Source organism: Stegastes partitus, unplaced genomic scaffold (genome assembly GCF_000690725.1).
Source record: "Stegastes partitus isolate 25-593 unplaced genomic scaffold, Stegastes_partitus-1.0.2 Scaffold2453, whole genome shotgun sequence".
Lineage (NCBI taxonomy): Eukaryota > Metazoa > Chordata > Actinopteri > Pomacentridae > Stegastes > Stegastes partitus.
Window position 1 is genome coordinate 10753 of NW_007580184.1, and position 12800 is coordinate 23552.

Genomic DNA, 12800 nt, shown 5'->3' on the forward strand with positions numbered 1-12800 from the left:
CACACACACACACACACACACACACACACACACACACACACACACACACACTCTCTCTCATATGACCATGAACAGTTCATTAAGAATGTGTGCCTTTGGGGTGAAGTCTGCAGCTGAGTATTAGAGGACTTCTTGACTTCAAATGAAATAGCAAAACAGAATTATTTATAGTGTGTGTGTGTGTGTGTGTGTGTGTGTGTGTGTGTGTGTGTGTGTGTGTGTGTGTGTGTATGTGTGTGTGTGTGGCTGGTGTTAGAGTGCCCCTGAACACAAAACCCCCTTCAGCATGTATAGCACAATTATATAGGTGCACACTTAGACACAAATGCACAAGTACACACTCTGTCTTTTTCTTCTTCTTCTACACACACATACACAGACACACACACGAACACATGCACGCACACACACACACACACAAAACCACACACACGGAGACACACACAGCTCTCCCACCTCTTACCTTTTTTAATGACAGAGTGGTCGAGGATGCCCAAGGCTGATCCTTCCTCCATTCCCTGTGTCAGACAGACAGACAGTCACTATCATTTATCCACCGGCCACCATAACACACACACACACTACAACACACACTGTAACACACACACACACACACCAAACAGCTTGTCTCGCTGAGGCCAAAGCAAGATGGAAGGTCCAGCGTTTAGTTCTCCCCTCGCAGCGCATTCAAACACTATCAATATCCGAGTAAATAATAAAATCAGTTTTCTGCAGTCGAACAAATAAAAAAAAAAAAAAAAGGAGAAAGTAAAAGATGGAAGATGTGACGGATTATTCTACAGCTCACATGTGTTTGTACGCAGCTTCACAAAAAGCAAATTCTGTTATTTAGGTGTCAAATCAAACATATTTGAGTTGATAAATAATGTTTGGATGAGATGAGCTGCTTCAGGTAGAATGACTGAATGATTTTAACTGAACCAAATAACATTTAAAAGAAGTGACGTCCTTCTTTTACATATATGGATCCATGTGTGCTGCCATACATACATATATAAATATAAAAATATGTACATATTTCTAACACACACACATCATTTATATATAAAAGGAAGCATGTCTTTTATTTTATATTCTGTGTCTGTGTTATAAACACAATGAGTTCAATAAATATTCTTTGGACAAATAAGTTTCTCCTTTTATATATTTGTATATAAATATAAAAGAAACCAACTTGTATTTTACTACACACACACACTCTCTCACACACACACACATATAAGACAGCATTTTAGTAGATTTCACATGAAGAAAGTATTTTACATTATATAGACACAAAATATTTATATATTCTCCGCGCGTGTGTCTCTCTCTCCACAAAAAAAAAAACAAAAAAAAAAAAAAAAAAAAAAAACAAAACAGCTTCAACAGTAATTGAACCGAATCTGACCGATTTCAAAACCGAAATTGAAACCATTGAGATGTATTTGATCTTTTCTCTCGCTGAGGATAAAATCGCCTCTCGGATGTGTCTCCTTTGTGGGGACTCTGTCAGAGGGTTCAAACGCTCAGGATATAATCCATTAATCAAATAAAAGCTGCTGGTCGTTTAGCAGCCACTGACTCCTGCCGCCGCCGCCGCCGCGCCGCGTCTCTCCGCTCCGCGCCCTAATGAGCGTGTTCATCAATTGGTCTCGGTGTGTTTTTCTGCGAGGAGCCAACAAACAGCGGCTGCAGCTGCACCTGCTGCAGGGAAGCTGACTGCTCAATAAACCATAGAAACTATTCTTCTCCGTGAAAACCTGCACAAGGCAGAAGGCTGCGACCTCACTTTGTCTCGGAGCGACTCCACGACGCGGCGTGGATGAATAATAAAGTGCTGTGGGACCAAATAACCGTCACCTGTTTTAAATATCAGAGCCCGTGTTTGACAAAAGACACGTTTTTATTGGCTCTGACTCATTAAACTCACAATAAAGCTGCTTTATTTCGACGATAAAATCTCATTCAGCGTTAAGCTCAACTTTAAGAGAGAAAAAAATAAAATGACAAAATGTGCAGGACAGCATCCCATGAATCCCTCCTGATGCAGAAGGATTAATAAGAATAAACAAACGATTTTAAAATATTAGATTTGGAAATAAAGAAGCCAATATTTCAGTTTCATTTAGTCTTGAAGAGGCAAAACGCAGCTGTTTTCCTTCTGGGCTCCAAAATGAATTCCAAAAGATTTTGGATCAAATTTAAACCGGCTGAAGGCCTTCAGGTGGTTTTAAAAAAAATGAACAGGTGGAAAATTCAAGAATTCATTAAAATGGTTAATAAAATATCACAGTCGTTAATTAAAGTCGAAATGTTCTTTTTTACTGTGAGCTTTTCTTTATAAATCGCAGCTTTATTTAAAGGAAACAGTGAAATGGAGGAAATTTGCCCTGAGGCCTTGTTGCCATCACGCGTGTGTTTTTTAAATAATGGGAGGCGTTTCTAAATATATTTTACGTAAAAGGTGATAATCATAAAAACAGCTTAATTTAACAAATCGAAGAAGCATTTTTTGGTCAATACATTGTGCGTCTGGATCGCGTGCCGAGTGACTTTTACGCACGGATTTCCAAACGCGCAGCGCCAACTCAGCCACAGGATGGAAAAAGGATAAAACAAGTCACCTGAAGATCCTCCAGGCCGTGGTGTCCCAGGTGCATCCCGAGAGGTCCGTCCCCGAGCGCCGCAGCCCCTTCCCCGAGACCGTGCAGCAGCCGGGGCACGGCTGGATACTCCCGACGGGGGTCGAGGCTCAGAGCCCGGTGTGACTGGGACAGCAGCCCCCCTTCCTCGGAGCGCGACCTCTGTGAGTGCCATGCCGCCTGCTGGTGCTGATGGATGGAGTTGATGGAGGGGTAGGGGTCCGACAGGTGGGAGTAGGCAGAGTCCTGGCTCTGGGAGTATGGCAGGGACGACTGTGGGTAAGGGGGAGGGAAGTACGGAGGCTGGAAGTCGGAGGCCGGAGTGTGGCAGAGCGGGGGAGCCGAGGAGTAGGCGGCCTGGTTCAGGGAGGACAGCTGGGAGAGGCGCCCACTCGGCGAAGAGCCGCTGAGTCCGTCTGCGCGGTCCTGCAAAAAAATAGAAAGTTGTCCTCGTCAAAGTGTTTCCCCAAAGGTGCAAATCACAACCGGTTATTTCATCAAGTGTCACACAGAGTCCAGCAGTTATGAGCTCCGAGGAATGTCATGTTTTTAATCTTCAAGATTAATTGCATCAATTAACCAAAATACACAAACTTAAAAAAATATATACATAAAAGCAGTTTAATGTAGCACAGAAAAAAAAAATCCATAAATGAATGTATTTCCATTTTATTAGAGGTTGGAAATAGCAGCAGCGGATGAAGTGATGCGCTCTGGCAGAAGCCGCCTTTGGCATCGCTGCTGAACAGTGTCAGAAAGGTCACCGCCACCAAGAAGCTGCACAAAGGACAGGTAGTGCACAGCAACAACAACACGTCGCTCCGGGAGGGGGTCCATCTGCACATAATCTGCAAACGTGTCAACAAGAACGAGTTGACCCCGGCGCTCAGGATCCAACCGAAGGGGTTCACTGAGGCTGCAGAGGCGCAGGAGAGCAAATGTTAATTTAATCTGACTTTACAAGTTCGACCCCATCGCGTTCAGAGAGGCTCCGGCAGCACGCAGCGGGTGTAAAACATGTAGTCCACTAGCCTACATTTCTGCTCACACACTTCCTGGTAGAATTTGATTTTTCTAAAAAGCTGGGTCACCCGGATCGATGCTGCTGTGGCGGAACAATGTCCATTATCTGTCAGCCAAAGAAGGCCACGTCCACGGCTCATGTGTGTCACAGTGGCCACGCTCGCTGCGCAGGATTTCAAATTAGATTCCAACAAATTCAAAGCTGCAAAACAGACTGACGACCGTCCTCTGCGGCCTGTCACAGCTTCTGAAGCGACTGGACACTTTGCTGTGACACTGTGCAGACAGACAAAGAGCATCTCTGCGGACTGATGCGCGGCGCCGCAACTCAGTGACAGAAAGGCTCATTTGGACACCTGACGCTTAATTTTTTACCGAGAGCGAAAAACAAAACACGTTTATCGGAAATGTATTTAACTATAATCCAACAATTACTGAGGATTATTAATCCCTGCACGCTTGTCATTGTGTCACAGGTTTAAAAATGCAACACACTGGTTAAATCTTTTTTTTCCCTGCATCTTAATTTACACCACATTTTGCTGTTTTTAAGTGATGATAGCGAATTTTACGCACGTTTTACGCACCGTCTTCCAGCTTTTATCTACTGATACTCGGCACAAGAAATAAACTCCTTCCTAAATTTGAGTTGCATTCGTGCTGAGGAGCCATCAGCTTTCTAAAAGTGCTCGGAACACGAGTCTCGGTCACACTCACCATAGCCGAATAGGTGTGGATTAACATCTGGACCACTCTGGATTCCCCCAAATTTAAAACTCAGCAGGATGCGCAGCTTCCAGAGGCTCAAAGGTGTCACCAAATGCTCCGAGATCCGTAATCCAGGCTGGTTTTATGGGTCCATTAAATTCGCAGGTGTCGGTATTTACTTTTCCTTATCTCTGCGTGTGACTGAGCTCTTTACGCGCAGATGAAAAGCCACTGCCAGATATACACACACACGCGCGCACAACACGCACAGAGTCCTGCAGCCTCTCCATGAGCGCACTACTTATAGGGTTTGCGCGCACCCGGCAGAATAAGGGGAGGGGTCGACAGGGTCCACTTCTCTTAAAGAGATATATTCATTCAATTGCTTATAAATTCACACACTCAACTGTGCCATTAGATGTTCCTTTTAATTATGTTGTGGATTCTACGCGCCGAGTGACACCACAAACTAGTTCTTGCTGTTTATTTTCTTAAGAAATATCTCAAGAAAAGGCACATTTTCAACATTAAAAATCAAATTCTGTGATTTCCTTTATCGGCGAAGCCACGATTTTGGATGCTTTTACGCACGAACATCCACATTACTTCAGTCAAAAATCTTGAAGATTTATGGTTTTAAATTTAAACGACTGTCATTCTCTCCGTTTATTTTATTTCAACCTAAATGTTTCACAGCCTGAATTCGTTTAACTGAAATATTTTCTTATTTAAAAAAAAAAAAAAAAAAAAAAAAAGGCGAATAGGCCACCGTGTGCAGCCTTTTACGCACGGATACAAACAACACAACATAAACAACTGCTGAAATAAGAAGCACAACAATAAAAACAAAACAAAACAAAAAACATCTGTGTCGTTTCCTTTACCTGCAATCCGTCAGTCTTGGTCCGGGATTTCCAGAGCATGGTGGAGCTCGGTCTGGGTGTCAGGCTGCAGCCGAAGGGGTTAATGTGACGCGGCGGATGGAGAGGAGACGGGCTGAAGGTACAGAGAGGAGTGAGTTAGTTTGAGAAGGGATGCAGGAGTTTGTATGGATGAGTCAGAGAGAACAGAGACGGGCGCTGGGGGAGGAGGGGGGTTAAAAGAAAAGGAGGGCGGGAGGTGACAGCAGTCGAGTAGGGGGGGAGGGGGGGCAGCTGAAAACTTTTTCCACGGTTGGTGCGTAAAAGACAGGATCAGGGATGGAGCGGTTGGAGATAATCACAAGGAAAAGGATCGCTGATTTAAACCAAGACGCCCTTCTTCCCTTTCTGTATCACATCAACTTCTAAACAATTTATGATTTTTGTTTTCATTTCAGTGGATACATCCCAAAAGGAGAACGTTTTCCACGTCTGGTACGTAAAGGACAGAATCAGTTCGTGCAAGAAACAGGGCGACTGGTGATAATCACAAGGAAAATGATCACTGACTACAACAAAGATGCATTTTTCTTCCCTCATTCTTACTGTTTCATATCAACTTCTAACACAGTGATGGTTTTTGTTTCTGTATCAGTGGACACATTCCAAGCTGAGAATTTCCAAATTTCTGACTAATAAAATTATCTGGTTTTTATTTCCTGGTGCCAAGAGCATTTAACTCACCACTTCTGTGATTAAAATTGATTTAATAACTCCATTTTGTGGTCATTTTTCATGCTTTTATGTTTTAACGATCCCATCCAGTGGCCTTCATTCACTAATCCGGTTATCTTGGGATAAAAGGAACAATAAAAACACACATTAAACTCTGCAAACACACTGAAAGGAAGAGTTAACCAGTCACCAAGAACTTTAGCACACATCAAGTCAGTGTGCGCCATCTTGTGGTAACTAAGAGGACGTGATTATTGAAAGTGAAGGATCCATTATCTTCACCCAGCTGGGATGTTCAACGCACCTCAGACCCGTTTTCTTTTCTTTTCTTTTCTTTGGTAAATCTGTGGAAAAATGTCTGGCTGCTGCTGAAAGCGCTGAAGCTGCAAGAGAGAAAAATTAACGGTGACAACAAAGCTTGCTGTTCTCTACCAAAATAATTCTTTATTAAAGGCATTTACATTCCAACATATACGTGTAACAAACAGCGCTGTGGGTTCGTCTCAGTCGAGGTGCGCCTTCATCAACAGTTTAAAATTCGGAGGTTTCACTTCACTCCCGCCGACTTCTTCAGGTTCCTCATTCTGCTCAGAGCTCCTTCATCGCTCCTCGCCATCATGTCTCTGATCTCCTGCCTGCAGACAGGACACTGCTCGGCGACGGCACACAGCGCCTCCTCCAGAACCTCCTCGGTGTGTCGGTCCGGCAGAACGCTGCACTGATGCAACATGCCGAGCGTGTGTCGGAGCCAGCCTTCCTGCCGGACCAGGGAGCAGACGGAGGGCTGGGCTCGAGCGCAGCCTCCCAGAGCCTGAAGACTCAACCTCCAGAGTTCCGCGGCTTCGTCCCAGCTCTCCTCCCAGCTGGGGCTGACCTTAACTGGACCGGAGCCGGAGCCGGAGTCCAGGGCGCCGCAGAGGAACCGGAGAGCTGCGGAGAAGAAACGCCTCTGACCTGCTTCCACTGAGCCTGGAAAGGACAAGAGAGCCCGTTGTTAAATGTAGAAGTTAACGAACAGTTCAGCACCAGAAGTACTTTGACAAGAACAAAAGCAGAAGCTCCCACGCGATGTGTTTCTTATTGTGTTCTGTGGTTGTTTCAATAAACCTCACAGCCTGAGCCAGGACCACGTTCTTCCTGAAGGACGCAGGAAAAGCAACAACTCATTGTTCTATTTATGCACCAATAACAAGACAAACTATTCTTTGCTGTTTATTTTCTTAATAAATGAACCAAGAGAGGCACATTTTCAGCATTAAAAATCTAATTCTGTTAACTTTTTGCACCGATATCCACGTCACAATCAAAAACTCTGACAGGTTTATGGTTCTACATTTAAACGATGGCGTCTCCATGCCAGGGATGATTTGTAATAAAGAGTAAAAATCCACAGTGCTCTCTGTTTGGAGACGCTGGTATGGATCCTGATGCTGCATTTATTTATTAAACTCAGAGGATAAACTGCCACAAACAGCTGGAAGCAACAAACTAAACTTCTGCTCCGGTTGATGTTTTGTCAGAATCTGAATTTCATTTATACCTGAGCTGTTTGTGTCTGTTCTAACTGGAGTAAATGTGTGATTTTATGGACATTTGTAATAGATGTAGAGCAAACAGAATGAGAAATGTTTTCTGTCTTTTGCTCTCTTTTATGTTTTTAGATCAAAATCAGTGTTTCAATGAGGAAAAATCCAGTTTTTAAAAATCTTTCCACAGAGCTTGAAGTATGTTGGAGCAGTTCAGACGTGAGCCGTGCTAAAAGCTGGTAAGATTGTTGTCGTTTACAGAAAAGTGAGCTTCACACACGAAGCCGATAAACTCAGCTGCTGTCAGATTCATGAAAAGGTCTGAAAGGAGCTTTAAAAGAACAGATGCAGTCGTCACATGTGGACACCAGGGGGCAGCAACACAGACATAAAACCACCATCTTTGGTCTTGTATAGGAGTCACTGTCTTTTCTGACATCCTGCAAATACTGAGGTTTGTTTCTGACCTCCAGATGAATCTAAATTTAATGTTTGTTACCATTTTAGTCGTATTTTTGGCTTCTAACACCAACTAATAAAGAGAAAGTATCTCAGTCCAACTTACAGCATCGACTTTGTTTCAGGTACGTACGAGCTTTTTTGCTGCAGGTTCAGGAACGTTGAGAAGGTTTTAGGAGTCGAGCTGCTCCTCTGTCTGACCCAGAGTTATCTGATCTGCCTTCTTGTCTTCCTTTTTTCCCACAACTACAGGCAGAAACCCGAAGTCTGACTAACAGCATGAGTAACGGCTGCGATCCTCTGAGGTTTAACAGTTTACACAGACGTTTTTCACAGAAGGCAGAACCATCGTTTAAATTTATTGGTAAAACCTGAGAAGTGAGTTTGACTGAGCCAGGCTTTATCTGGGTTCAACAGAACCTACAAGCCCAGTCAGAGTATCACAAGTTTCTCTGTGAACCAGGTTTTCATCTTCAGGTTCTGAAGAAATAAAAGGCAGCGTTTAAAGCATCATGTGACTCTTCTTCAGCACCAAATGGACCAATCACGTGCCACCATATTTGACTTAGAGAAGGAAACTAGAGAGAATATTCACGTTTATGATCATAAAAAGCGCTAAGAGTGAACTGTCAGTGCTGTGAGTTGATTTATTTATTTTCTCACCATCAGTGCAGCTGCTTATTTAGAACCTACAGCTGCACATCGGAGCTCTGAAACTTCAAACTTCCTTCATTTAAACATCAACATTCAGGTCTGACATTGTCTCATAATGAAGGAGACGTGGAAATCAGTTTAGTTTTTGGATAAATCAAAGTGAAATTAATGTTCTTGATGGAATATTTTCTTTGAAAAATACTCATCGACTAAATCAGTTTTCTAATCAGGGAGGAAGTGGAGTTTAAAAATGTGTCAAGAACATGGCTGCCAAATAAAAACCCTAAAACAAAAGCTGTGAAAATGACTGTAGAATCCCCACAAGTTTCACCTGAAGGAGCCGACTTCAGTCTGCCAATCATTAGACCCAAAGTGCAGTAATTGGCTGCCAGGACCAGGAGGCGGGGCTTATTCACCAAAACAGGAAGTGCTTCACTCAGGAGGGCCTCCAGGGATCGGAAACACGAGTCCTTTCTGGAAACAAACAAGTTTTTATTTAACATCCGTATCGATGAATTAAAGTTCACAGCTTCAGAGGCGTGTTTGTGTGATGGAGCAGCGACCTGACTCTCTCCGGCTCCGTCACGGTGAAGTTAAGAAGGGCTGAGCAGGCGGTCTCCATGCTGGGGTCCCTGATCATCGTCGCCCCGCTTTTCCCCTTCATGGAGGTCCAGCACCGAGACAGGAAGTCCACCAGCAGCGCCGGAGTGTCAAGGGTGAGCAGAACCTTCCTCGGACCTTCTTCCGCCGACAGGTGGCACAGAGCTGGAAGGAGATACCTGAAGGAGGAGGAGGAGCAAGAACAGAGGGTCAGTGCATGAAAAGCCTCCACCGGACCTCCTCAGGTCTTCATCTACCAGAACTTTAGTACATTTACTGAAGTCATGCAAAATCCTGCCTTCATACTCTGAATGTTCTCAGAGCTACAGGCCCTGAAAGTACATAGAGGTTGAAATTTTGCACTTTTTCATTTGGATTATTCATTCCTGCACTTCTTAGACCTCGTAATCTCAAAGACGAAACATTTCAGGGCTGAAAAAACATTTCAGTTCTGATGGAAACTGATGATAGTTTAGTGAACGTTTCCCTGCAGAGTGTTGATCCGCTCTTTGGATTCCCTCCCTGACATTTATAATTAATATCCAATAACAACAGCGTTATTGTCACCTCAGAGCCTCGCTGCCCGTCCAGCCGTCTCTCTCCTCGCTGACCGACATCGTGTTCATCCACTCGGGCAGGTTCTGCTCCGAGCTGCCGTCCTGCAGGTGGTTCCGGCTGTAGCTGACCAGGAATGGCAGCAGCTTGGTCACTTCCTCCTTCAGGCAGGACGTCTCCTCGGCCAGCCACGAGCACAGCGAGCGGAAGGTGGCGAAGACGAAGGGGTCGCCGTAGCGACTCGGATCCACCTGCAGCCAACGAAGAGGGCTGTGTTAGAAAAAGCTCTGAGGCAGCAGCGTGGTTAACGTTGGAGCTGCAGCGCTTCATCGATCTGCTGTCGCCAGATATTTTAATAACCAGGTACAACCCAAACATATGACTGAACATCTGCTGCTTTGGGAAACACGGATTGTTCCTTTAAACATGTCCGACATTTCTTTTTTAGACCAAACAATGACTCAGTTAATCAAGAAAACCACTGACAGACTAATTGACAGTGAAAATTACAGTTCGTTGCAGTTCTAGACATCAGTGAACAGAAGCAGGAATAATAAGTGACAGCAGGAACTGAAAGGAAAACAAACAGCTGCACAGCGATGTTACCATCTAGTGCCAAGAACTGACAATAAGAATAAATAAATCCTAACTTGCAAACAGAAATACAACAACTCCAAATCAGGGATGCCCGATATATCGGCGACCGCATCGGCTGATATTAGTGCTTTTTCCCATATTTGGGCATCGGTCAGAAGAACAAATTTAGCCGATGTAAAAAAAACAATGACTGTCTAACATCAGCGCCTTCGTCTCTATGTTTGATATCGCTGCTATTTCACAGATATTTTCACTTAAATAATCCTGGACTTGAACGTTAAATACGTTAAAATATCTTTAAATATGTTTTATTTTTGTTACGTGGTCTAATCTGGGCTTCTTCTGAATAGTTTCCTCACAGTGCTGACTTATACTCATGTTTTGGTGTGAACAAAAACTGAGTATCGACATCGGTAATATCAGTTATCGGCGATATCAGAAGTCTTAATATCGGATATCGGTATCGGCCAGAAATCTTAATATCGTGCACCACTACTCCAAATATTTATAGTCTTTTTTTGGGCAGAAATATTTACATGAAAGATGCATACATGCAGCACATATACATAAAATATTTTGGTGTCCTTTGGTGGTTTAATGTGTGCCAAGTTCAAGAAAAGTTATTTGTCTTTCAAAATAAAAAGTCCAATATTCTATTCCTTTTTTCTCCTGACAGAATTCTCTGCTACTTTATGTTTTCTTCCTACACAATAAAAGCCCTAAAATGTGTTTTAAGGACTGCATTCCTATCATATTCTTAAATATGTTTAAATAAATCATGTAAAATGCAACAAAATATATCCGAAGGTAAAAGTGGAAAGAATTATTTTAATCTAATTTTAATGCAATAAACAAATTAACAGAAATCAGATTTTCTTTCTTTTTTGTTTTTTTTAGCAGAGCTGCAACTTCAATAGTTGTATGTTTATTAGCTTCCAGACTAGTTACCAGGTTATCCATTTAACACGTATTTATTATTTATTCCTATGCAGTGCACATTTCTGGCACAGCACCTGGAGGATCAGTCTGGTGCAGAACGAGTGAAGACGTTTCATGAACAGGCAGCTTGTTGTGTGGACAACCAGTAACCATCACGTGACCTCCTCACCTGCTGCAGGTGGTACATCAGAGCGGAGAAGGCCTCCTCCAGAACCCCCAGAACCTGCCGGCTCTGCTGCAGACTGAGTCCAGGCACGGAGCTCTGAGGAGCCGCCGAGGGCTGACTGCAGGCCTGCTCGATGGCCGCCTCCATGATCCGGTAACAACCTGGGAGGAGGAGGAGGAAGAGGGTGAAGAGGCAGAGGAGAAAGAAGGAGGAAGATGAGGAGGAGAAAGAAGAGGGAGAAAAGGACGAAGAGGAGGAAGAAGGAGGACAAGATAAGAAGAAGAAGAAGAAGAAGAAGGACAAGATAAGAAGAAGAAGAAGAAGAAGAAGACCACATGGGCGTGTTATAATATCCACACTGCTGTAATATATCGTGTGACAGAAACAGATTTACTATGTTCCAGTACACAGCTTGTCAAAAAGCCTAAACACCAGGTTGTCCTCCTATACGTGGTCAGATTTGACAGTTTTTGCAGCCAGCAAGCTTTCTTTAGCCGTTCTGACCCACAGCTCCCTGTGCAGCGCCACCGCAGCGTGAACATAAACAGGTTTAAGCTGCAGACGGCTGGTTTCACTTTACAGACCGAAACAGTCAAAGTTTGGGACAAAGTGTTCTCATGAAGCAGCATCTGACAATCACATGGCGCTGCATGACAGTCTGTACGTTCTAGAGAAACGGTTTGTAGTTGAAGTAAAATTTAAAAAAAAAAAAAAAAAAAACTGACTGAATAATGAAGCTGAAGTTGTTTAAATCTGACTACATGGCAGAACAACATTATAAGTCTCTATTATAAGGAGACGCGGCATCAAGTCAAACAAAAAGTGAAATTATAAAAGCTAATGTTCTTAAATAATGGAAGTTTCAGTTGCTAAGAAATAAAATAAAATAGACTTTAAAAACAAGGTTGTAGCTACGACTGAGGACAACAAGGTCAGTTTCTTGTTGACTTTAAATCAACAGAGACGGAGTTTATATTCTGCAATTACATGTCAGGCTTTAGAGGCTGATTCTGATATTCTTAAGTCAAACTTCTGCTCCAGAATTACATTCATGTCATTGTGGGAAAAGCCTGTAAGTAGGGCTGAATGGTGGCAAAACTGTGATTATTTTAACAAATATTTAACTGCGATACGAGTTAAGACTTTAGTGGAAATGGAGATTTAAAAAAAATAAAAAATCTTTTTCACACAAAAAAAAGTATATATATATATAAATGATGTGATTTGTGCTGCATTTTAAATCAAACAAGCGTTTTTCCTGCACATCTGGAGAATCTGATTTAGAGGAAAGAGCTTCTCAGCAGCAACACAAATCTTCATTTATTTATTCATT

The 12800-nt window shown here is 43.0% G+C and overlaps 2 protein-coding genes across 2 annotated transcripts in view; both read right to left on the bottom strand.

Moving 5' to 3' along the window:
* tfap2e (transcription factor AP-2 epsilon) overlaps positions 1-4553 on the bottom strand; it is a 14584-nt gene extending 10031 nt beyond the window's left edge. Inside the window, exons 1-3 of the mRNA XM_008305245.1 lie at positions 4386-4553; positions 2628-3071; positions 464-518 (exon numbers count right to left, since the gene is read on the bottom strand). Of these exons, the coding sequence (XP_008303467.1) occupies positions 464-518; positions 2628-3071; positions 4386-4412 (526 nt within the window). The 5' untranslated portion in view covers positions 4413-4553. The remainder of the gene's footprint in view (positions 1-463; positions 519-2627; positions 3072-4385) is intronic.
* Positions 4554-6389: 1836 nt separating this feature from the next.
* Positions 6390-12800, bottom strand: part of ncdn (neurochondrin) — a 10177-nt gene continuing 3766 nt past the window's right edge. The window contains exons 4-8 of the mRNA XM_008305246.1: positions 11471-11628; positions 9778-10016; positions 9174-9389; positions 8942-9084; positions 6390-6940 (exon numbers count right to left, since the gene is read on the bottom strand). Of these exons, the coding sequence (XP_008303468.1) occupies positions 6519-6940; positions 8942-9084; positions 9174-9389; positions 9778-10016; positions 11471-11628 (1178 nt within the window). The 3' untranslated portion in view covers positions 6390-6518. The remainder of the gene's footprint in view (positions 6941-8941; positions 9085-9173; positions 9390-9777; positions 10017-11470; positions 11629-12800) is intronic.